At 39.5% G+C, this 27,205-nt stretch overlaps 1 protein-coding gene across 1 annotated transcript in view; it reads left to right on the top strand.

The window, feature by feature from the left end:
• The window catches only part of adamts6 (ADAM metallopeptidase with thrombospondin type 1 motif, 6), a gene marked incomplete at its 3' end in the record, with an annotated part of 104,817 nt that overhangs the window by 55,175 nt on the left and 22,437 nt on the right, over nt 1-27,205 (top strand). The window contains exons 13-17 of the mRNA XM_079804511.1: nt 1,394-1,457; nt 6,369-6,471; nt 7,877-8,010; nt 11,568-11,691; nt 21,138-21,218. Of these exons, the coding sequence (XP_079660637.1) occupies nt 1,394-1,457; nt 6,369-6,471; nt 7,877-8,010; nt 11,568-11,691; nt 21,138-21,218 (506 nt within the window). The remainder of the gene's footprint in view (nt 1-1,393; nt 1,458-6,368; nt 6,472-7,876; nt 8,011-11,567; nt 11,692-21,137; nt 21,219-27,205) is intronic.

The raw sequence follows: 27,205 nt of genomic DNA, 5'->3' as shown, positions 1-27,205 counted from the left end.
ATCCTCTTGGAGGAGTATTTAAAAATTCAAAGCCTGTGATTTTCAAAAAATCCACATTAAATACAAAATGGCAAACTTTTTTCATTTTTCACTTTTTTCAAAGATTTTATGTTGCTTTCTTCAAGCCCACGGGCGGAGCTAATGATTGTAATTTTGAAAGTTCTCCGGCTTGATGAAAACAACATAGTATAAAGAGTTTGATAACTCTAGGTAACAACAGTCAAAAGGGGGCGCTACAGACATCGTACTACAATATACAGGTCAATTAGTGATTAAGGGTGACATCTCAAAAATTTTATTTTATTGTAGGGGTCAAAACATTTGACAAATCAAAATTCTTTTGGTCAAATTTTGTCAGGTGGGTCTCTAGATGAATCACACCTAATTTCATGTGAATTGATCAAACAGCCTCAGGATATTTTAAAAAAAAAATTCTAAATGGTGGTGCTGTTTCTAATGAAATGTTTAGAATGATTGTTTTCAAACAGTTTTCCCGGCTACTTCTACTGCACCCATGCCCCCCGCCCCCCCTCGATGCCCTGCTAAAGTGTGATTTTTTTCCTTTCTTTCTCCCCAAACCAGTGCAGTGCATATTACGCCCAACTAATTCTAAAGATTTCATTGTTCATTTCAATCATAGTACTGATTACCTACACAATGCTGTAACGAATATTAACCCCTAACCTTAACTAAAACTTTACCTTAACCTTAGTATGGTGTTTGTAGCACATACTGATAGATTATCGTTTATCGCAATCTGATCCATTTGACTGATCCACCGGTCAAAAAAACCTTTTGCCCATTTAAATCAGCTACGGGATGGAGTTTGTGCTCAACTGGTTTGTTTAAAAAAAATCACACTAGGTTAAACAGCTTATTATGAATAGCACCACCCTAAACTCACGTCATTGGTTGAGTCAGTGTTGCTATGTTGGATTGCTCCATCAAACTGAGCAATGTTTTGAAAACACGGGTGTTTTCACTCAATGGGAAGCCATCCTATGAATGGCTTTCTTGAATTTGTCTTCGCACATTGAATTGGGATGAGTATTTTAATGTTGAAAAACGCATTATCTTTAAACTGATCTGAGATCAGCACAGAAGAGCAAAGTCAACCCAGATCTGAAAGATGGCTTAATGTGTGATCTGATGACCCAGTCTGATCTTTAGGACACTGAACTTCAATCTGGAAATATGTGCTTGCGTGTGAGTCCTGCGATTGTGGGGCATGTTGAGATTGAGGTTACTGGACCATTTGCCTTCCTCTGCAAAAGCAAATGCAGTACAGATGCTGTCTGGTGTTGATTGGAATGGTGTGTGGATGCATTTTTGCATAGATTCCTTGTCTCTCATAATGGTACCTCATGAGTCTTTTTTATTCAAACTCTTTCAGGCCAACAGGCGGAGGGAAGTATTGTCTCGGAGAGAGGAAGCGATACAGATCGTGCAACACTGACGTAAGTTTTTTTTTTTTTTTTGTAATCTATATGATTTTAATTTATGCTTAGAATTTTTTTTTTCAAATTACCCAGTATTAGTATAGCTTTAATGCTAATGTGTCTTAGCTTTGAAGTTTTCTAGATTCTAGTCTAAATCTAAAAATTCACTTCACAGATATATGACTTTTCTCTTCTGGCAACTTATTTTGGACTTTTAATTTTTTTGTTTCGAATGCTCTCATGAGTCTCTCCCCTTGCAAATGACCAGCAAGCAGCTAATCATGGTTTATGAATGTGACTATTTTAAAAAAGGGAAAAATGTGGCAAGCCTTTCAATATCCAGACTTCCTGATTCAAAGGAAATACGTCACCACAGGACTTTATAGGGGAAATTTGAGCTTGTTAGGCATCCTTTCTACCACAAATCTTAAAAATTTAAGCACAGAGCAACGAATGTGTACTTTGGAAAACAAACAGCACCCCCCATGCACTGAAAATGAAATGTGTTGTGGATGTGGACTATTGGTGACATTTGATCAGATTTTGGGAGCTTTAGACAGCAGACCGGCGCTGGTTCGGCGCTTATAAAACAACAACCCCATCACAGATGTAATGTAATTCGTTTTTTTACCTCATGGAACCCAAATTAAGCTTTTTGAAGGAGACAACCAAGGGTTGAAGACCACTCTCTGGTGTGTTTATGCGGGGCATTCCAACGTCTGGATTTATTATGGCTGTGGCTTTGAAATTATTAAGTCATTGAGGATACGGCCCCCCTGTGGCTCTGGTTCCAGCCACGGCCATTGTTCAGTACCAAGCAAAGGTCTGCTATCATTTGTTCTACTTTTCAAAACAATGAGCTAATCCGCACCCCTTTGCTCACTGCTGACTCCATGATCCGTCAGTTTACATGAAGACTAGGGTTAATAACAATGCTGTGATGGAAAGAGGCCAAGTCGAGTCGCATATTAAAGTTTAATTGGATTTAGGGCAATAATGTTTAAACAACAATGTGAGTTCATTACACAATGCACATACTTTTTTTTTGTGGGGTTTTTTTTAAGAGGGAATTTTTTTAATTAAAAAAGGCAAAAGGACAAATGTTCTATTAATAATGTGGTCATTTTGTATCCACAAATGAGTTAATTCAAAAGAAATGTATATACTGCACACTGTGCATTACCATTCAAAAGTTTGTTTTATATTGTGAAATATTATTACATAAAATAACTGTTTTCTATTTGAATTTTAAAATGTCAATTATTCTGTGATCAAAGCTGAATATTCAACATCATTACTCCAGTCTCCAGTGTAACAAGATCTTACAGAAATCATTCTAATATGCTGAATTGATGCTTAAGAAACATGTTTTATAATTGTCTATGTTGAAAACTATTTTTGTGAAATCCGATATATATTATTGTTACTCAGGATTCTTTGATGAATAGAAAGTTCAAAAGATTAGCATTTATTTGAATTATAAATCTTTTGTACCCATGTAAAAGTTTTTACGGTCACTTTTGCTCTTCAGTGTATCCTTGCTGAATAAGTATTAATTTCTTTTTTAAAAATCTTACTGACCCCAAAATTTTAAATGGTAGTATGTGCCATATCCCTGTGACTGCTGTCTCGGTTACTATTGTAGCCTCAGTTCCCTGATGGAGGGAACAAGACATGGTATCGAATACTGACACTAGGGGTCACACTTGGGAGCCCCAAACATCTCTGATACTTCAGAAAAGGCTGATACCTCATTGGCGCGTGGAATTTGCACGCACCACTCCCCCGGACATACGGGTATAAAAGGAGCTGGCGTACATCCACTTATTCAGCTGAGGAGCCGAGAGAGTGTCCCAGCCATTCAGCGGGTAGTTCAGCATTGTGGCAGGAGGGACACCACGTCTTATTCCCTCAGTCAGAGAACGGAGGTTACAATAGTAACCAAGACATTCTCTATCTATCAGTCACTTCGACGTAGTGTTGATGCTGACTCTAGGGGTTCCTATAGAAATGCCACAACTGCTGACCTGAGTTACGAGGTACTCGTGATGCATATGTCGGAAAAACCACTGTGTGCCGGGTAACAAGTGCATTCGTAACCTACCCAATGCCTCACGTAAGCTGTGTAGTTCTTTGTACCACTCTGGGACTGAAGGACAGTACTTACAATGAGAATAGGTCACTTCAGCCGGACTTCCTTGAACTGGTCTGTTCTTGTTTTTGTTTGTTTTTTACAGCTGATGGGAAGCACACCAGTTAGCAAACAGACTAAGGCTCTAAGGGCTCTAGCCTGAGTGATGAGTGGGCTATCACAAACAGTGATAGACACCAAGTCTTCCACATCCTGTCCAGGGGTAAGATGTGGAGGTCCCAGAGGTCTGGGTGCAGGTGCAAAATTGTGCCCTGTCCATGAGAAAGTAGGTGGATTTTCCAGGGAGGGGCTGTCGTCAGGAGCATGAGCTCCAAGAACCAAGTCCGGGTAGGCCAGTATGGCGCAACCAACAGGACCTGTTCTTTGTCCTCCCTGACCTTGCACAATGTCTGTGCAAGCAGGCCACTTTTAGTGGCCCCCCACACGCATTTTAAAACTAGAGGGGACCGTTCATTTCAAGCTATGGCACCTAGGCTGTGGAATGCAATGCCTCCTTCCTTGCGCTGCCTCGACTCAGTGGAAAATTTTAAAACACAGTTGAAAACTCTTCTATTTAAAGAGGCTTTCACCTAGACTGTAGGGTGGTTAGGTCGGTCTTTTGTGCATTTCTGTTTATTTTTCTTATCTATTTATTGTTTTTGTTACTTGTTTGATTAGGTACTGTACTGTTGTGAAGCACTTTGTGATTTTTATCTGTGAAATGTGCTATACAAATAAATTTTACTTACTTACTTACTTGGGGAAACGCATATTTGCACAGACCCTGGGGCCAGATGTGTGCCAGTGCGTCCGTGCCGAGGGAGGCCTCAGTCAAGGAATACTTTACAGGGCAATGGGAGGATTCTCCCTACACTCTACACTCTCCCTGCACAATTGCTGTGACAGCATGTCCGCTACATGATAAAGCTTGCCTGGCAGTTTATGTATGCAACCGTCACCATGTTGTCCATACGGACTAACACGTGCTTGTTTTGGATCAACGGCTGAAACCTCTGCAAGACCAAGCAATACCACCAGCAACTCGAGGCAATTGATATGCCAGCACAGACGAGGTCCTGTCCAGGATCCTGAGGCTGCGTGCCAATTGCATACAACAGCCCTGCCCATCTCTGACACATCTGTTGTGACCACAACGTGCCTGGACATAGAGACTCGAGAAAAGAGATACTCTGCACTGAGCTTACTCTTCTCAGTTGACCTGAAGTCCCAAATGGCTGAGGTGTTTGAGCACCAGGTCCCTGTGTGTGCACAAAAGATCTCGAGATTGAAATAGAATCAGCCAGTCATCGAGATAATTGAGAATGCCCTTAACGGGACAATTGTGGCCTCTGCGACTTTCGGGAAGATGCACGGAGACAGGAACAGCCTGAAGGGGAGGAAATGGTCTGTGCCGAGGCAAGATCGAGAAATGAAAGTACGCGTCCTTCAGATCTATCACTGCAAACCAATCCTGTTGGTGAACGCATGTCAGAATGCACTTCTGCCTCAACATCTTGAACAGGAGCCTGTGCAAGGCCTGTATCAAAACTCGCAGGTCTTGGATTGGTCATAACCTAGCACCTTTCTTCAATACAATGAAAGAAGGGCTGTAGAAACCTTCCTCCATCTCAGCTGGAGGGACAGGCTCTTTTGCATCATTCGGCAATAGGACCACAATTTCCACACACTAGGCTAGGGCGTCTTTTCCTTCCACCGAGGTAAAGAGGACACCATTGAACCTCGGTGGCTTCCAAACTTTGCATGAGTGGCACCAGAGGAACCATCGTGTTTGACATACCTGTGGTGGGGCGGTGCAGCAAAGCATTGGCCTCCATGTCAGGAAGCTGTGTCCTGATTCCGTGGCTGTAGGTTAACTGGAACACCTACCTTGCTCCACAAACTCCAACTGTAACCGGCGGGTGGTGGGTAAAAAAGCTTTGCGCCCTCTGAACATTCCACAGTGACCTGTGTGGGGTTTTGAGTGTGCTGCAACCAAACATGAGGAGGTGAGGGTCCGGTCTGCAGGCTGTGTGACCCAGGAAGTGTCTGTTCTGTTCTTTCTCTGAAAATGTGGCAAAACAAAAAGAAACCAAGGATTCTCCACCCGGGCCATCACCATCTCCTGGGAAAAAAATCCTAACAGATAGGGAACAACATTTACCAACAGATTCAGGTTAAATCTGTAAAAGCTTGTAAAAAAAAAGCATAGATTAGAATAAGGATTCAAACGTTATCCAAGTGTTTGGATGCCTCAGTGAGCATAGTTTGGTTGTGTTATAAGTGCAAACTTCTTAGAAAATATTGTCAATTGAAAAGTCACACAGAGACAATGAGAAGTTTGTAGGAGTTGAGGAGTTGAGAATGAAGTAAAGGCACACCGGTGTCAACCGTATCAAGAGCTCTGCACATTAGCCTATCTGGGACATAAATAGCCATTATTCAAAATGAACCATGAACCTTTGTGCAACTATGTCTGGAGTTTGCCAGGGAGAGTTAATATTAACCCAGATGCAACAGAGAAAAATATCCAGTGGTGAAATGAGATCAGCAGTCATAACTCTGGCCACCTTAAAAAATCATCATACCTATGGTGATATGGTGGTAGCACCATGCTATGGGACTTTTCATCAGCAGTAACTGCTGGGAATCTCTGACACTATTTAATATTGTTGAGTGTATGATATTTAATTGAATAAAATTAAAGTATTATAAATACTTTATAAGATAATATACACAAGAGTAAATGAGAGTACCATCTGAATGCTTTTACAAGGCCTCAACGGATCATTCATTTGCAGGCTTGTCCAGCAGGATCACGTGACTTTAGGGAGAAGCAGTGTGCCGATTTTGACAACATGCCTTTCCGTGGGAAGTACTACAACTGGAAGCCATACACTGGAGGTAAGTTCCCAGCCCGCAACACAGAACGACAGGCTACAGAGGGAGCCGCTCTCTCCCACAGCCTTCCCAAAGTCTGGGCTCCAGTGACAGTATACATACTGGCTTGCTTTGTGTACCCTGCTAACACCAACACTGTGAAAGTCTCTTTGATGGTCTGAAAATTCTTTAGATTCCAGATAGAACACCATGTATCGCTAGTCTGTGTGTGTGTGTGTGTGTGTCTTTGACTGTGTACGTACACAAGTCTCTCGTCTCCTCAGAGAGGTCCAATCTCCAAATGAAAGGGTGACAGTTAGGCCTGTCAATTTAACGGGATGGTTCACCCAAAAGGATAATTCTGTCATGTTATTCCAAAGCTTTATTAAATGATACAATGGAATTATACTGTGGAACAATAAGAAGATAATAAATGTTTCAGTGTTTTGTTTTTATCTATACAATGAAAGTCAATGGGGTCCAATTAGATAAACGTTTATAAATATAACTATAAATAACAATATGTATACATGCGCGCACACACACACACACACACACACACACACACACACACACACACACACACACACACACACACACACACACACACACACACACACACACACACACACACACACACACACACACACACACACACACACACACATATATATATATGTACATCACCTATACCAACCTATGCCCCTACCTTTGACCCCTATGTTTCATTGGGTCTTTCTCTGGCACATTTTCCAACTGCTTTGAAAAAGTGCCGCCGGAAACCCAGAGGGAAGGGTGTATTTCTTGTTTACAACAAAATGGCCCGAACCCAATAAACAAAGAGAAATTGCGAGAGATCAAGAGGCATTTCCAAAACATTCTGACAGGAAGTTCACAGTCGACTCAATCATCTCCTTATCTCACTGCCCCGTAATAAGCATTATCATTACCAATTGTTTGGCTCTTAAAACTCATTTTGGAGGTGAACTTCACTTGTAAAGTCTGCGATAACCTTTGTCGATGTCTCCATGATTTTTGTTGGCAGCTGTGTTAGTCTCTCCCTGTGTCGGTGCAGTAATGATGTCAGGCAGAACGTTCAGATTCCACTATGAGTAATGCCTCTCTTGTGCTCGAGTGCTTTGACTGGATTGTTAATATCAACAAAGGCATAAAAGAAAACTGTGGGCCCCGTCTGAGAAGCCCTGGCTCGAGATAGTTGCAAGAAAAGCAGTCTGCGAATTACTTATCAATGCACTGGTGAGACGAGAGGCTCTGTTATTCCGTATAGATTTTCGGTTTATCATATGACATAAATCGTGGCCACCTCTTAGACACTTCTGGGGTGTAAAGGAGTTCTCGAGGACCTTGGGAACAATCAATAACCTGATAAAGCTGAGATGTTTGACGATAAACTCTGCGTGTTTCTCAGGTGGAGTGAAACCGTGTGCTTTGAACTGTCTGGCTGAGGGCTACAACTTCTACACCGAACGTTCCCCCGCTGTCATCGACGGCACGCGCTGCCAGGCCGACTCTCTGGACATATGCATCAATGGAGAGTGCAAGGTGAGTCTACAGCCCAAATCTCACTCGCAGTTCCTGAAGAAAATTATGAAACATGTAAACATGACAAAGTCCTGTAGGATTCAACCAATCAGATCTTCGAAACTCCCAAAGTATGTCCAATTTTGTCAGCTTTTTGCATCAGACCCTCAGCCAATGGTCCGTGGGAGGCATATGAAATTTGTTGTTGCTTTTATCCCTTTTTTTAGCAACTGAAAAAGAGAATGGTTATAAACGTCTCCTCTTCTTTGACAAACCTCTCCTCTTCTGCAGTGCAAGGGATTGTTGGTAAAGTATGCAAGAATGCATACTTCTAAAATCCACCACAAATATTAGATTATCCAGGCATACTATTTATTTTCAATACCCAATGGTTGTGTTAAGAATGGAGTACTAGCATAGTGCATACTGAGCAGTACACACTAAATGCTACTATTTATGGCAAAACCAATGTTATTTCAGGCTCTGGTCAATTTTACGATTTTAAAAATGTACTATTCTTTTAGAATAGTGGACAAAAAAACATCAAAAATACACATTTATGTGTTTATTTTATTACACTTTGTTTTTGTATCTGTAGGCTTGCAATACATACACTGTAAAAAAATTATCATGATTTTAATGGTAAAAGACTGTAAAATGCGACAGTAAAAACCTGTTCATTGGTTAACAGTAAGTTTCCTTACTATATATGGCGAATAACTATAATTGATATATTGCATATTCTTATAGTTTTTGCAGCTGTGCATCTGACATAACATACTGTCTGAGTCGGTACTGCATTTGAATGTGCTAAAAAATTATGTTTTATATATTATGAATGTGTGTATTATGAATGTAATCCGGACGTACTACATCTGCCATGTTGTCATTTATCATGTGACCTACCAGAATCAGTTGCGTCGCTTCACCTCCATTAACAAATCCTCTCCTGTGGCCTCATGGGATAGTAAAGTGTCCATCGTATGCACACTTCAGAATCTTCTTCAGGAAGGAGTAGGTCATCCAAGGACTTCTGACATCTGTGGCTTAGTTACGTGCATCCTGTCACCGTTTAAACTGCCCTGCTAATCACCTTGTTACAGTTACACTCATTCCACATTCAATTTTATTTCCTACCGTATCAGAGAGAACTGTAGTTAGTAGTATGTTGATCTGCCATTTGTGGGTCTTTAATGCAGAGACTCTCCTCATGTGTTTGCAATTTAAATATAATGATGCATTTAAAAGTTAATGGCCAAACGTATCATTACAAAAGTTCACAATGCTTTTGCAGGTGAAATATAATGTGGATAATATTGAATCAATATCTTTTCATCAGGTAAGGTTGGATACTGATAATTAATCACTGAAACCCCTTTATCTAAACTTCTCTACTTAACCATCGGACTTGCGCATCCTTCATGTTTGTAGTTTTTTAACACTTTTTATCCGCGTTTGTAGTTCTAATCGAATCTTTATCCAACTCGCAATGGGTTGTGGGCAATATCAGCCGTTAGAGTGTGCGTCGATCTAGTAAGAAATAGTAGACCATCCGGGTAAATGCTACGATTTGGGACATACCAATTCTATTTTCGAATACTATTTAAGACAGATAGTATGCGAATTGGGATGCACCGTATGTAATCGAACACACTTCTCTTTTGGCATAGTGTTTTTCACATACTATATAGTAGGGAAGTATTCGATTTCGGACGCAACGCAAGTCATTGTATAATTTACTGTGAAAAATCGTAAATTGACATTCCCACAAATGGCTTTTTCCTAGTATATTTCATAGATTTCTATATTCATGTGGCACTTGTGGCCTAAAATGTTGCATTATCTTTGTTTATCAGACACTAACGTTCTCAGACGGACAGTCTACAGAACGTAGCCAATCACTAACACAGAACAATGAAGCCTAAATATAGGCTGCAGTTGAAAGGGCTGACCCTCTTATCAGGACAGTACAGTTTTGAATCTAATTGTTTTCCCAAGTTGGATAGAAAGGAGGGTAAACCACTCGAGAATGATATTCAGTTCGCTTACAATATATTTTGTATAACAAACCGAATTGACGTAATAGTGTGACGCTTTGTTTATTTTAGGGTTAAAATGGATTTTGAACTCTGTGTAGAAAAGATTTTGTCTGCAGTTTGGTATTTGTTAGTCTCGCACATTGTTGTCCGCATCCTTGATTTATGTGGTTTAAGATACTATTTTAATTGATCCCCAAGGTTTCCTCTTTGATCTGATCTGGAGCGATGAAATGCACACAATGTTCTTTTAAACTCCAAGAAATCAATCTGTGCTGCGCCCAACAACCTCTCATTGCCTTTTGGACTATAATAATAATGCAAGTAAAGGCACGTACAGGGGTTTTATAGGGAATATCCAAAACAAAGTAAAACAGAAATCAATCTTATATTTAGTCCAGTGATTCGCAACTGCTGGGTTGCAACCCAAAAATTGGTCTCATGTCAGTTCCGAGCAGGGAAAAACATCTTCAATTCAAATAGTAAACTGCAACACACCATAGTTGTGCATTCATTGAAAGAAATTTGGTATATGACTTACTTTAAAACAATTTTAACAAATAAGTAACACATTGAATTAAACATGAGATTTTAAAGTAGACAGACTGAACTAGTATTTAGTTGTAAAACATAATACAGTAATCTTTGTTATATTGACAACTTTGAAAAATATATTTTTACAGTGTAGTTAGAATAGCTGTGATAGCATCACAGCATTATAATGTGCACTGAGAAAATTTATATTCATTTTGAGATTTTATAAAGATTACATTTAAACATTTATTAAAATATTAGTGTTTTCAAATATTCACTTTAAGTAGGCATTAGATGAAGCTAAAGGTAATCAATATGTAAAAACAGGCAAAATGAGAAACTGAGAATTAAAAAATATCTATAATATTGGCTGACGACCGATATGGATATTTCATATGTCTATTCAAAGGTTGTGTGTCCAGTCTACGGTATTTTGGCACAAATTCACCTGTAATTTGTAGAAGCCAGTCAAGTTTGCCAACATGGACAGGTTGCGTGACATGCCCTCATGAACAAAATGCAAGATGAAAGAAAATTTGACGCAACATGGATAAACATGGTTTGTGCCGACCACAGTGTGCTTTGTGTGGTGAATTATTGGCTGCTGAAAGCAGAAAACCAACAAAATCCAATTGACATGTAGACATTTAGAAACAAAACACTAGAACTATAAATACTGTAAGTCATGCTTCTGCTATTGTTTATGCTCTTACAAAATTGAAATTTGTTGATATGACAGGATGATTATGAAAATTGACAATGTTTGATTTAAAGGAGATCTTTATTTAATTTCGTACAATGCTGTAAATAATTTTGGTACTGTATTGATGTCCAGTGTAAAATCATGGTCCCGAAGCAAAACCAGAACCATTCGTCTTTCCATGTCATAATATGACTCAATACAGCTGTGCGAATGACATGTTATTCTTCTAATCAGACAGTCACGGTCTGAGAACGCTTCGACCATGTTCCCCTGCACTGAAACACCCTGCCTGTGTGTCTTTTCAGCATGTTGGCTGTGATAACATCCTGGGCTCGGATGCAAAGGAGGACAGATGCCGTGTGTGCGGCGGGGACGGCAGTACGTGTGAGGTCACCGAAGGACTGTTCAACGATTCGCTGCCAAGAGGAGGTCAGGAGGTCACTGATTATACACTCACAAATAACACACATTCAGTATCTTATCATATGAATTGTCATGAGAATGTGTTGGACATAACCTACTAGGTCTATCGAGTTGGTAAGTAGGTTGGTGTTACACAAATATTGGAAGGTTTTGTCCAGGGGCGTAGAATTTAGTAGGCACGATAGGGACGTGTCACTATTTAGTAGTAACACGGATTTGTCCCTAGCAATAATTGCGATAATTTTTTTATATATTTATATATAACCACTGTGATTTTGATGTATTACTTATTTTTTTATTCAACCAGGAAACATATAATTTAAATATCTCATATATAAATCTCATCTCATTAAAATATCTTACAAGAGCGTTCTATGAAAAATGCGCAATTCATGGTACACTAACGGTTAATAGTCCGCCTCCCAAACCCACATCGCTAAACTGATTGGCTTTGTTTTTTCTTTGTAACTTGTGAGAGGCCGTTAGACTGGGTAAACCCAGCCTGATCTGCCGGCGATTTGATTTCGCCCTGCAACTCAGTCTGGAAACCTGTTACACTTTTGCGGGAACCAATCACAGAGTGGCTTATCCACCTGGCGCGCAGACAGATATTATTGGGTAGTGAAGCGATGGGTCGTTGCCCGTTGATCACGCCTCTTGTGGTCTGATTGGTTGAAGGACTATCCAATTGCGTACAGAGTCATTTAATTTATGCTTGTTTATTATGGAAGGATATCGCGGACAATTTTCAAAAGGAATTGCAAATGGTATTTGCAATTGCGTTTTCAATTTGTGGACGCATAATATGTGACACAATCCAAACGCAATTGCAAATCACGCATTACCATTTGCATTTTCGTTTAGGCAAACGCACAATGACTGCCAAATTTCAAATGGAAAAGCAAAGTCTGTTTGCAATTGCATTTCCAATGTCTTGCAAGTTATGACCCTGCCATTTTGGAATAGCAATAGCAAATCACCTATTTGCTCTTTTATTTCCTCCGTGTCCTGCCACAACCTGCACAAAATTCAAATGGAATCGCAATCCTCTTTGCGTTTGCATTTCCGATGCCTAACACAGTCAACTGTCAATCAGGCTTGAGGGCGGGGTTTATTGATGTAGTCGGAAAGTAGGCCACGCCCTCAAGTGGTGGAAAACGGGGGATTTGGCTATTTTTGTAATAAAAAACAAGTTTAAACTCTTTAGTTCAAACAAAGTCAAAATGCAGAACTGATTGTATGTTCACCTGCAACCAGAAAAAAAAAACAGCAAATAAGAAAAGTGACATGACTGCATTCGGTAGGCTATAGGCTAGCCTATATCAGACGAATATCATCATATTGCACCCGACACAGTAAATTATCATGATGAGTTAAAATCAGAAAATCTATAGAAACTTGACATGATGTGAGTTGTGTGTTGTCCATACGATTCTGTGCTCAAGAGCCAAACGATCAAAAAAGAAAAGAAAACTACATTAGTGACATTCAATCGCAGTTCATGTTCGTTTCGTAGCCTACCTCCTCTGATGATCTGATTTTCTTCTTCATTTCATTTTATTCAACATTATTATTTTCATCATATGTAGCCTATTCCTATTCATTGAACTATATTTGTATCTTTATTTTGACATTTAACAGATTTGACAGAACAGCTCAACAACAGAACCTGGATTCAAACAAATTTTCACGCACCTGCAGCGTTTCTGACAACAGAGAAAAACTGAAATAATATATAATAAAGTAATATAAATAAAAAGCATAAAATAAATAAATACTAAATAGCCTATTTCTCACTTATTCTAAATAATTAATACATTAAGATGACAAAACGAAAAACTACTAGGCTAAATCAGATTGAATCTTATAAAGAACCGGCATTTTTTTTCTCATCAGATTAATTTAAAATTTTTCAATTTGAGGTCCGGTTATAAATTTATGTGTGTGCAGTGCACGCACACAGTGCTTACATCTACTGTGTTTATGTGAATACTCGACTTGGCATTTTGATATAGCCTATTTCTGTGTTTATTTGGCCGTTTGGGCACTCTTGTCCGTGTTGTGCTAGGAACATGCGCACAGCATCCTGTCAGTAATTCAGTTGTCTTTCGTGACTTATCGCGCTTTTATTATTTATTTTCGTCAACTGAAATCTACATGGATTATCATAAATACAACACATTTATTTATCACAAGGATCTCCGCGGCAAAACCGAAAGTACCAGCTGGTGAAATCTTTCAAAATGTCTTTTTGCCCCAGGTTCAATAAAAGGATAGGCCTATTTCAAAAGATTATAGGCCTATATTATATATTGAACTGATTTTTAAACCGAATTTAGCATATTTTGCTTTAACCATGCAGCAAAAAAATTAAATAAAAATAAAAACCTTAAAAAAATAAATAAATAAATATATATAGCCTACACATTTTAAACCGTTTAACTGTATATTAATCTGTCAAAATTCTTACTTTTGGTCAACGGTTAAAGCATCCCTATCTTAATTGCTTCTTGACAATTTGCTTGCAACCAGAGCAGTCTTCTTTTGGTTTTCCACCACTTGAGGGCGTGGCCTACTTTCCGACTACATCAATAAACCCCGCCCTCAAGCCTGATTGACAGTTGACTGTGTTAGGCATCGGAAATGCAAACGCAAAGAGGATTGCGATTCCATTTGAATTTTGTGCAGGTTGTGGCAGGACACGGAGGAAATAAAAGAGCAAATAGGTGATTTTCTATTGCTATTCCAAAATGGCAGGGTCATAACTTGCAAGACATTGGAAATGCAATTGCAAACAGACTTTGCTTTTCCATTTGAAATTTGGCAGTCATTGTGCGTTTGCGTAAACGAAAATGCAAATGGTAATGCGCGATTTGCAATTGCTTTTGGATTGTGTCACATATTATGCGTCCACAAATTGAAAACGCAATTGCAAATACCATTTGCAATTCCATTTGAAAATTGTCCGCGATATCCTTCCATAGTTTATCATGCCTCTTGTGCAGTAGAAAATACATAGCAGACTCCCCAGACCAATGTTCAATCTTAAATTGAGCTTGGTCTGGTGATAGCCAGACAAAGAGGCCGTAGCGACATTTGGTTGTGCGAAGCGGCAAAGCAAAGCTCCTCCGAAAACATAGATGCAGTAAGTGAGGGAGAAAATAATAGTTCTGTGCACGAAAATACGGGGCAAATCGCGTCACATATTGATTCAGGGACAGTGCAGTTTTTTCAATATATGACAATCGCCGGATAAGTGGCAAACCTAAACGCTAGTGTGTGTGTGAGAGTGTGTGAGAAACCCTACATTATGGGGACAAAATGTCCCCACAAAGATGGCAATATCTTGAAAATCTTTTGGTCCTATGAGGAAAATAAATCACAAGTGGTGTTTTTTTAAAAATGTTAAAATGAAGAAAGTTCAGTGTGACGGGCAGGTTTAGTGTAAGGGGATGGAATATACAGTTTGTACAAAAATCATTATGTCTGTGTAAAGTCCCCATTAAACATGAAAACACAACATTGCTTGGTCTTGTTGAAGTGAGAGGTCTGTTTGATGAAGTTGAAACCCTAGTCAGGCTGCTTTTAGTCATCCCAGTCTCATTAGATGAGGCTGGAAGAGGTTTCGGTGCTCTTAGGAGACTGAAAACATGGCTCAGAACAACAATGGCACAAGTGAGACATAACAGTATTACTGTGTGCCATGTCCACCAGGACAAACTGGACAATATTGATTGAAACAAATATGCCAACATCCTTTTTGTTAATGACAGACACAGACATGTGTTTGGCTTCTTCAAATAGAAAGGAACAAGACAGACACATCGACTATTGGATGAATGAAATAAAGTTAAGTTTCTTTTAAACTGCCTCCTTGTCTTTATTAGTTACCTGTAACATTTCATAATTCATTAATTAACATGCACTGGTGCAAGGTGCACTGTATACATTTTAGTGTCATCTAGCGATGAGGTTGCGAATTGCAACCACCCACCGCTCACCCCTCCCTATAGAGACAGAGCGACACGCGTCATAATCTGAAGGCCACGCCCACCGGGGGGGGAGAAACAATCAAACCGTCTCCATTGACTTTGCATTGCGTGAATCAGCCTTTTTGTCATTTCGGACTTATAACAAAAAACTGAACAATGAATAAAAGCTGATATGTGACAAGGTGTACAGCAAACAAGCTAAACAAAACCCAGAAGCAAAAACCCAGACGTTTTTATAAGCTGTTGACCCAAAAAACAAGCTTTTAAGTACAAAAAAGTGGATTCAGGCCATTGAGACAGAGCGCGCGGGTCATATTACACTGAGAACTACGACGACTAGAGGGGAACGTAATCAGCGACAGTAAATATAATATATAAAACGGACATTTGGATATTTGACTTAAAGGAGCTGTATGTAGGACTGTGGCCAAAACTGGTACTGCAATCACTTTCAAATGACTGTAGAGCGGTGTATCCCCTCTCCCCCTCCCCTGACTCGAGGTTGCCAGATAGGCTGCAGGATCCAGCAGGAACGTAGGCTGCTACACGGAGCTTTCAATGGCAAGTGACGAGTCGTACACAGTAAGTTTTTTTTCTTTCTGTTAATTATGTTTATGCTTCAAGAGCGATGTTTTGTGAAGTAATTATGAATCACAAAAATGTACTAATGAATGAGGAATAATTTTTACCGAAGTAACGTTAGGCTACTGTCTCAAATACGTTTTCACAATGCCATAATGGCGTGCTAATGTTGTTTTCCTCAGCGTCCCAGCATAATGACAGAGAAACGGGCTCTGATAATGCATTACTAATGTTAGCAATGACGGCTCGCCGTTTTTATTTACCAAACAATTCCTTAACGTTACCTTTTCAATTCAATGACCCACCTCCTCCATCTGCGCTAACCTAACGTTGCACGAACATGCATAACTTTGTTCGACTGTCATGAATATTTGAAATGTTCATTTACATTAAGTACAAGTTAGTAGCCTGGCGTGGCCATACTCAATTCTAGTCAGAATATGAGTCTGGTACCGCTCCATTGAGCTTTGATTATGGGGCGTGTTTCAACCGAGCCAGGAAAGACCTCAATTGGATAGACCCACAACCAATCAGAGCAACGCGTAACGTTAGTTGTCAAATGTCAACAGAACTCAACTGCACTGTGTTGCCAAGTCCGTGTTTTTCTCCATGTCCGCGGGTTGAAGCGACCCCAATTATGTGATTATATAAACCCAGGAATGCGAATTTTAGCAGGCAACCTTGCCAAAATAACATATTTTGCCAACCAAACGCCATTTTTTTCCGGAGAACCCCCCGGAAAGTTATTGTTTTGGGCTATAGTTTTGAGTAGCAATTGTGCGCGACATTGCAAAAACACTTGGCAACCCTGTCTGCACGCACGCTGGATTAAGTAACGTTACAAGAAAAAGATGAGTGTAAACGATCTTTGCCAGTAATAAAATAATTTAAGGATACACAGAGTACTTACCAACACGATCATCGTTTCTGAGAGAAATAGTGAAGGTGAATGCATATACAAACAAGTTCTCCGTTTAGGATAAGAGCAAATTCAACCCAAGAGCCTTCGATGACGTGGATGATTACGTTACTGTTTATCATCTGTCCATCATCGTCTAAAGCCCACCCTGACAATTTCATTGGTCCGAACAGTTTCTGTTCGGGCATAATTACTCCTCTATGGAGCGAGTCCAGACCGAATTGCCCGAGCAAAAAAAATTGTGGGCGGGGCTAAATTCGGCTGGCATCCAGGCTAACAAGTTAGCCAAACATAGATGAACCTTACCTGTCCAGGAGAAAATGAGCAACGTTGGCATCAGTCTTCAAATTATTCTCTGTTTTCAGCCGTCTCCATCTTTCAAAGGCATCTCTTATACAAATCCTTGTTTTATTTCGGAGGTTGTTTAGGTTTCGTTAAGTTAGACATTGTTTATCCAAAAAGTTTATAGCTGCAGCTGTGTTAACTAGAGCAGAGCTGGCAACCCGAATGCAGAAACACTACTGACTTCGTGATTGGTAGACAGGTGGAGGGTGGCGCATCAGGCCAAAACAAAACATGACAACATCAACATCAGTTGAGGGCTGCAACTGTCACTTTTAAAATGACAATATCTTGGCCGGGCAACCGTTGTCAGTGATATAAGTATTTGAAATTAACATGATTTCTTAATGTCTAGTGACATATCAGGGCCATTTTATGATTAATTGAAAAACATTTCTTACATACAGTTCCTTTAACAGTGACAAAATGTTTACTGCACACATAGACATATTGAGGCATACTGAGTGTCAGGATCCCAAAATTGACCCATTCTTCCTGCTGAAGCTTCACTTCGTATTGCCTGTATCCACTTTTATCTTCTTAAACGCTCGTTTTTTTGGGGTCGACAGCTTATAAAAACGTATTTCTGTGTTTTTAAGGTTGTTTGCTGTACACCTTGTCACATATCAGCTTTTAGACATTGTTCAGTTTTTTGTTATAAGTCCGAAATGACAATGAGGCAGCCTCACGCAATGCAAAGTCAATGGAGAGCGTTGGATTGTCCCCCCCCCACCCCGGTGTGGGCGTGGCCTAAATACGCTCTGTCTCTATGGAAACAAATAAAGAAGCTACGGTGGCCGACACAGGATAAAGATGTCGTCGTCTGAGACAGCAGAGATTAGCTAGCTCTCTGTAGAGCAGTTTGTCCGTTTAGGGCTACTGTAGAAACATGGTTGTGCAAAATGCCGTTTTCACTGTAAGGGTGACCCGCGGTGTATGTAGATAGAAATGGTTAATTCTAAGGTAATAAAAAACAAAACTGTTCATCATGTTAGGTACATCACTGAAAACATAGTTATGTATATTATATTTAATTTCTGTCAATAGATCCTCATAAATACTACACACTGAACCTTTAAGGTCAATATAGACTAAAAACCTTAATACCTTATCCTATTCATTTCCTGAATCCTCAGCTTCCAGGGCTGTCCCCACCAATTTTAAAATCAAACCTACGCCCTTGGTTTGATCCCAGGCAGCATCTAACCATGAACCGTGAGTTACTAACATGTCCTATCACCTCTGGGCCATTGAGCGTATATCTAGGGCAGGGGTTCCTGTCCTAAGCTGAACCCCTTATGTAGGTGTTTACTTGAAATACCCTCTGAGATTTTAATGGAAGCTAATATAAGTTAATGTTTCAATAATTTAGCAACACATTTGCATGTTCACAGTTCTCTGATTTCAGTTAACTCTTTCCCCGCCACTGAAGGAATTTTCCGTCATTTTTCAATGTTATATGGTAGGGGGCGCTATAAAGCATCTTCTGAAATAGTACACTGTAAAAAATAAAATTTTCTGCCAGGACATTATCCAGTAATTTTACGGAAAATTTCGTTAGCCCTTAAAACACAAACTAATGCAATGTGTAATTCAAAATACAGGTAAAACACCTGTAAAAAAAACCAATAGGCAAAATTCCTTCATATTTATACAGTACATCATGCCCTATTTTAACTGAATTTTTTTTTACAGTGTACAGAATCTACGGATCCAAAAACAAATAAGTGATATAAGCATTGCTTACGCACATGTAAAAAAAAGCGATCATCAAACATTAAACAGCATATAAATCTAAACTGCCGAATGAAACTTCGCTGCATGCGCTGCATCAGCCTTTAGTTATTTAATTAAATTGCAGCCTTTGTTTTCATAATCATTCTAAGCTATGTCACGATTATCATGCAGCTCCATTTAGTTATTTTAATTTTACATTAGATATTATTCATTATTAGCTTTTCATCAATTCATGAACTGCCTACAGTTCTCTCACAAACCCCTGTTTGGGAAACCCTGATCTAGGGGAATTGTCCCTGCCGTCAATGTCCATATTGCTTTTGATATTTGAAGTCTGTAAAGCCTTTCAAAGACATAAAATAGAGTGTGGCGAAATCCACAGGCCACTGCTGAGATGTATGGAACAAGAGGAGCACGACGCAGAGCGATCTCTCCCCTCAGAATCCCATTCCAGAGAGCACGCCGCACGCCTGCCAAACGCGACAAGTTTTTAATCGCTTTCCACTAGAGAAATCCCACTTGAAGAAAGCCCAGCACAAGTGAGTGGAGGAACGCATTGTCTTTTTGGCAGTGGCTCCTGTCAGGGGGCCAACGGGGTGCTCTGGCCAAGCTCGACATTTTTCATGGAAATGCAGTGGGGTTTTTTCATCAGACAACCATGATAAAGCTTTTGTTTTTGGGTCAAGAAACAAGTTGTCAAAATAGAAGCGGTAACACAATATACGAGTATTAATTGCATCATCCAGTGAGAGAATCAATAAAACTTCTAATATTGCACGCGTTGTCGGGCCGCATCCAAAAGTATTCTCTGTAGTAGGGACTGTTTTCTCCTTTTAAGGTATAGCTGGTAAATCATCTGAAACTTTAAGGGGGAGTGAAGGGTACGGTGTAGATTCTTCTCTTGTAATGAATTTGCTGTTGCTAAGCTAGTTAGGTTTTCTTTTAGCAGGCTGGGATTCTATTCAAATACAAATGTGTGCTCGGGGTCTGTTTAGTTTACACAAAAGATATACAAGATACAGCTAAGAATTAGCCATTAAGTATAAAGAAGGACAAAATGAAGAAGTTCTTGAAAGTGAAAACACAGGGAAAAAAGTGTGAGCTTTCAACAACAACAAAATGTTTTAGTTTTTGTTTAGTTTTTTAGGAATTAAAAAAACAAAACAATAATCCCATAATTTACTCACCCTCAAGCCATCCTAGGTGTCGGGTCAGAGGTCACTCCCGCCGGAACTAGACTTGTGTACGGCCGTTACTGGAAGCCAGTGATTGTAGTTTATGAAGTTATAAACATGGATAGTTTTCTTACAAAAGCACATCACTTCTCTTCAGAAGGCCTTTATTAACCTCCTGGGGCTGTATGGATTACTTTTATGATGGATGGATGTGCTTTTTTGGGCTTCAAAAAACAAGGTACCATTCGTTTCAATTATAAAGCTGGGATATTTATGGAATCATTTTCATTTTTTGGTGAACGAACCCTTTAAAAATCTTCAAAAATGTTAAGACAAGAAGAAACAAGAAGATGTGATATAATTGCCAAAAACATCCACTGTAGTTGTGGATGAATTCAAAGGAAAAACTTTGAGTTTTACAGTATGCTAATGCTAAATGAAGCACAACATGCTAATTTAAGAACTGCTGCGAGAAATGTAAAAACAAAATATGTTGGGCAGACAAGTCGATTAGGCGACCACAATGACCTAAATATAATGTCATTGTGGTTTGTGGCAACCATGATGCCAAAATGCTGCTAAAACAAGATGTACATGTACAGTATGTACATTTACCATCAACTGTAAAATAGTGCCATTCTATGAGTAAAATTCAGGTTTCGCTTTATTTTGACATTTTTTATAATGAAGATTTACATTTTGCAGGTTACATGGAGGTCGTCCAGATACCTAAAGGATCGGTTCATATTGAAATCAGGGAAGTGGCCGTGTCAAAGAACTACATTGGTGAGTGTTTGTATTTATCTTTTTGAAGCTTTGTTTATGATTCCCAGCCAACATTTGTATGTGGGTGTCATATGGGTATGAAATGGGCTGAAAAATGGGCCTCATATGGGATTGTCCGCGGGTTCCATAATGGCCCTGTTAATTGCCCAGATGGATTTCATATAGGATTGCATTTGCCACTAGGTGGGACCCAACTGGGCAACATGCGCAAAACCTATCTCGGTCCCAGCTTTAGAGCTGCATCATTAATTGTAATAAAAAACTAAACACGAAATCTCTTTCCTACATGATAACGCGTAATGATAAGATCTGCGTTTGCGCTGCCACTGACCCAGAGAGAGCAGTTCTCATGTAGCCTATAAGTATAAAACAGCTTCACAAGTCTTTTCAACATCACAGTATCATTATTTTTGTGTAATAAATATTAAAATTATCACAGAAGTACTGGGAAAAAAGTTGTTAGTTCGGATATAAACATGTGGGGAGAACAAGTATTTGATACACTGCCGATTTTGCAGGTTTGCCCACTTAAAAAGCATTTAGAGGTCTGTAATTTTACTCTTCAACTGTGAGTGACGGAATCTAAAACAAAAATCCAGAATATCACATGGTATGATTTTTAAGTAATTAATTTGCATTTTATTGCATGACATAAGTATTTGATACATCAGAAAAGCAGAACTTAATATTTGGTACAGAAACCTTTGTTTGCAATTACAGAGATCATACGTTTCCTTTAGTTCTTGACCAGGCTTGCACACACTGCAGCAGGGATTTTGGCCCACTCCTCCATACAGACCTTCTCCAGATCCTTCAGGTTTCGGGGCTGTCGCTGGGCAATACGAACTTTCAGCTCCCTCCAAAGATTTTCTATTGGGTTCAGGTCTGGAGACTGGCTAGGCCACTCCAGGACCTTGAGATGCTTCTTACAGAGCCACTCCTTAGTTGCCCTGGCTGTGTGTTTTGGGTCGTTGTCATGCTGGAAGACCCAGCCACGACCCATCTTCAATGCTCTTACTGAGGGAAGGAGGTTGTTGGCCAAGATCTCGCGATACATGGCCCCATCCATCCTCCCCTCAATACGGTGCAGTCGTCCTGTCCCCTTGGCAGAAAAGCATCCCTAAAGAATGTTTCCACCTCCATGCTTCACGGTTGGGATGGTGTTCTTGGGGTTGTACTCATCCTTCCTCTTCCTCCAAACCCGGCGAGTGGAGTTTAGACCAAAAAGCTCTATTTTTGTCTCATCAGACCACATTAACTTCTCCCATTCCTCCTCTGGATCATGCAGATGGTCATTGGCAAACTTCAGACGGGCCTGGACATGCGCTGGCTTGAGCAGGGGACCTTGCGTGCGCAAGATCAAATACTTAAGTCATGCAATAAAATGCAAATTAATTATTTAAAAATCATACAATGTGATTTTCCGGATTTTAGATTTTTGTGGATTTTGTAAGTAGGAAAACCTGCAAAATCGGCAGTGTATGTTCTCCCCACTGTATGTCTACAGTAGCAATCAAAATAGAGTAAATCACCATTTGAAAGTAACTTGGTGCTTCAAATAAAGATTGTATCAATTAAATCATTACACCAGTGGGTGGCGACAAGTGCCTGTTAAAAATGTATTTATCATTGAATCCTTCATTCAAGAGATTCGTTTTAAAAATGCTGATTCAAACAAGTGAAGTATTTATGAGTGAGTCATTGAATCATTCATTGAAATTATTTTTTTTACAACCCCAAATCAGAAAAAGTTGGGACAGTATGGAAAACGCAAAAAAAAAGAAGAAGTGATTTCTACATTTACTTTGACTTGTATTTCATTGCAGACAATATGAACAAAAAATATTTCATGTTTTGTCTGGTCAACTTCATGTCATTTGTAAATATGCATCCTTTCCTGTCATTCAGACCTGCAACACATTTCAAAAAAAGTTGGGACAGTAAAGCATTTACCACTTTGTAATGTTGCCATTCCTTTTCACAACACTTAAAAGACGTTTAGGGACTGAAGACACCAAGTGATGAAGTGTTTCAGGTGTAATTTTGTCCCATTCTTCCTGCAAACAAGTCTTAAGTTGGGCAACATTACGGGGTCTTCGTTGTCGCATTTTGCACTTCAAAATGCGCCACACATTCTCTATTGGAGACAGGTCGGGACTGTAGGCAGGCCAGTCAAGTACCCGTACCCTCTTCCTCCGCAGCCAGGACTTTGTAATGTGTGCAGAATGTGGTTTTGCATTGTCTTGTTGAAATATGCATGGACGTCCCTGGAAAAGATGTCTTCTTGAAGGCAGCATATTATGCTCCAAAATCTCTATGTACTTTTCAGCATTAATGGTGCCTTCACAGAAGTGCAAATTACCTTTGCCAAGGGCACTGACACAACCCCATACCATGACAGACCCTGGCTTTTGGACTTGTTGCTGGTAACAGTCTGGATGATCCTTTTCTTCTTTGGTCCGGAGCACACGGCGTCCATTCCTCCCAAAAAATACCTGAAATACTGATTCATCTGACCACAGTACACGTTTCCACTGTGTGATGGTCCATCCCAGATGCCTCAGAGCCCAGAGAAGTTGACGGCGCTTCTGGACACTGTTAACATAGGGCATCCTTTTGGCACAGTAGTTTTAACTGGCATTTGTGGATGTAACTACGTATTGTGGTACTTGACAAAGGTTTGCCAAAGTAGTCCTGAGCCCATGTGGTGATATCGCTTATAGATGAATGACGATTCTTGATGCAGTGCCGCCTGAGGGATCGGAGATCACGGTTGTTCAGCTTAGGCTTGCGCCCCTTGTCCTTTACGCACTGAAATTCCTCCAGATTACTTGAATCTTTTAATTATGTTATGCACTGTTGAATGTGAAATATCCAAATCTCTTCCTATCTTTCTTTGAGGAACATTGTTTTTAAACATTTCAATAATTTTCTCACATATTTGTTGGCAAACTGGCGATCCTCTGCCCATCTTTGCTCCTAAAGGATTAGACCTTTCTTGGATGCTGCTTTTGTACCAAATCATTATTACAATCACCTGTTGACATCACCTGCTTCAAATCACATCATTATTTAACCATTTTACCTCATTACTAGCCCTAAATTGCTCCTGTCCCAACTTTTTTTGAAATGTGTTGCAGGTCTGAATGACAGGAAAGGATGCATATTTACAAATGACATGAAGTTGACCAGACAAAACATGAAATATTTTGTGTTCATATTGTCTGCAATGAAATACAAGTCAAAGTAAATTTAGAAATCACTTCTTTTTTTTTATTTGCGTTTTCCATACTGTCCCAACTTTTTCTGATTTGGGGTTGTAAATAATTCATTCAAATTAATTAAACATTAATTAAACAATAGACTTCATCTATTAACATTTTGTCAGAATCTTTATTCTATTTTGTTCAGAATCGTGATCTCTGTTTGAAACAAAAAAAATCGTGATTCTCAATTTATCCCGAATCGTGTAGCTCTAGTGGGCACAATAGTGGTGAAGTGGTTTGAGTTAGGCTTTGTTGTGGGTGTAAATCTGGATCAATCTGACAGCCATCCTCACTTTCATGTTCATTGTCTTAAGATGGGCCTTTTGTCTTTTCCCAACCGCAAGCTGAGTAAAACCATCATGGTTCCCAGCCATGTAACTAATTAAAACAACCAAACAAGCGGCTCCAATTAAACTGTTTTGAGTGCAAACATAAATATAGCTAGTGTGTATGGCAGCTTGTTGAGTTTTGTTGTCTATCATTTTGACATAGAGAGGGTTTTCTCGCCGTTTGAAAGGAAGATAAGTTGTCTGATGTTCTGGCACAGAGGTGGCTGACGTTAGCAACACATTTAAGGAAATTGTAAAACACATTTTGTCACATGCCATGTTTGTGCAATATAAACACATGGCCCTGTTTAAAGTGAGGATCTTTTAAAATGGCCTTGAGACCCTTAATGTCTTACAAATATTTGGCTAATAATGAAAGCATTGGTTAATTGATGTTTAACATCAATCATTTAATTCTAATTCATAGTTTTCAGTCACGTGACTGTTTGGAGGGCAAAATCGCCATAGAACTGCAGCACAAGTCTGTCAAATTTCTATCTTAAAACAAAAATATGTGAACAAGATGCACGTTTTGGCCACTGCCTGCTGCAGTATTTCAATCACTAAAAACAACGGGACGTTATAAAACATTTAACGTGAAAAACACTTTAGGGTGGGTTGCACCAATAAGGAATCAGTTAAGCAAAGTTTAACACTAATCTAGGATTTGTTGATATGGGTTTTATTTTAAATCGCGTTGTTGCACCACTTAATTTTAAACAGATTAATTACGCAGTAAAATCGTTAATTATAGAGCTGATCAAGCAGCACAGGCAGAGGGTGAACTGATGCTAAAGAATCCTTATTTGTGCAACCCACCCTTAAAGTGCCGTTATGTACTAAAACAGTGATTATTAAAAGATCAAATTCAGTTTACACTGTTTTTTATGATGTAGCCTAAGCCTATACAGGCAAGCAGATGAGCCAAGAATATGAACACAACACGTTTTGTTTACAACCCCAAATCAGAAAAAGTTGGGACAGTATGGAAAACGCAAAAAAAAAGAAAAAAAAAAGTGATTTCTACATTTACTTTGACTTGTATTTCATTGCAGACAATATGAACAAAAAATATTTCATGTTTTGTCTGGTCAACTTCATGTCATTTGTAAATATGCATCCTTTCCTGTCATTCAGACCTGCAACACATTTAAAAAAAAGTTGGGACAGTAAAGCATTTACTACTTTATGTTGCCATTCCTTTTCACAACACTTAAAAGACGTTTAGGGACTGAAGACACCAAGTGATGAAGTGTTTCAGGTGTAATTTTGTCCCATTCTTCCTGCAAACAAGTCTTAAGGTGGGCAACAGTACGGGGTCTTCGTTGTCGCATTTTGCGCTTCAAAATGCGTCACACATTCTCTATTGGAGACAGGTCGGGACTGCAGGCAGGCCAGTCAAGTACCCGTACCCTCTTCCTCCGCAGCCAGGACTTTGTAATGTGTGCAGAATGTGGTTTTGCATTGTCTTGTTGAAATATGCATGGACTTCCCTAACAAAAGATGTCTTCTTGAAGGCAGCATATTATGCTCCAAAATCTCTATGTACTTTTCAGCATTAATGGTGCCTTCACAGAAGTGCAAATTACCTTTGCCAAGGGCACTGACACAACCCCATACCATGACAGACCCTGGCTTTTGGACTTGTTGCTGGTAACAGTCTGGATGATCCTTCTCTTCTTTGGTCCGGAGCACACGGCGTCCATTCCTCCCAAAAAATACCTCAAATACTGATTCATCTGACCACAATACACGTTTCCACTGTGTGATGGTCCATCCCAGATGCCTCCGAGCCCAGAGAAGTCGACGGCGCTTCTGGACACTGTTAACATAGGGCTTCCTTTTGGCACAGTACAGTTTTAACTGGCATTTGTGGATGTAACTACGTATTGTGGTACTTGACAAAGGTTTGCCAAAGTAGTCCTGAGCCCATTGTGGTGATATCGCTTATAGATGAATGACGATTCTTGATGCAGTGCCGCCTGAGGGATCGGAGATCACGGTTGTTCAGCTTAGGCTTGTGCCCTTTTCCTTTACGCACTGAAATTCCTCCAGATTCCTTGAATCTTTTAATTATGTTATGCACTGTTGAATGTGAAATATCCAAATCATTTCCTATCTTTCTTTGAGGAACATTGTTTTTAAACATTTCAATAATTTTCTCACGTATTTGTTGGCAAACTGGCGATCCTCGGCCCATCTTTGCTCCTAAAGGATTAGACCTTTCTTGGATGCTGCTTTTGTACCAAATCATAATTACAGTCACCTGTTTACATCACCTGTTTCAAATCACATCATTATTTAACCATTTTACCTCATTACTAGCCCTAAATTGCTCCTGTCCCAACTTTTTTTGAAATGTGTTGCAGGTCTGAATGCCAGGAAAGAATGC

The sequence above is a fragment of the Gobio gobio genome, assembly GCF_949357685.1.
Source record: "Gobio gobio genome assembly, chromosome: 22".
Lineage (NCBI taxonomy): Eukaryota > Metazoa > Chordata > Actinopteri > Cypriniformes > Gobionidae > Gobio > Gobio gobio.
Note: the sequence above shows the minus strand (reverse complement) of the source record. Positions and strands in the feature narration are given on the sequence as shown.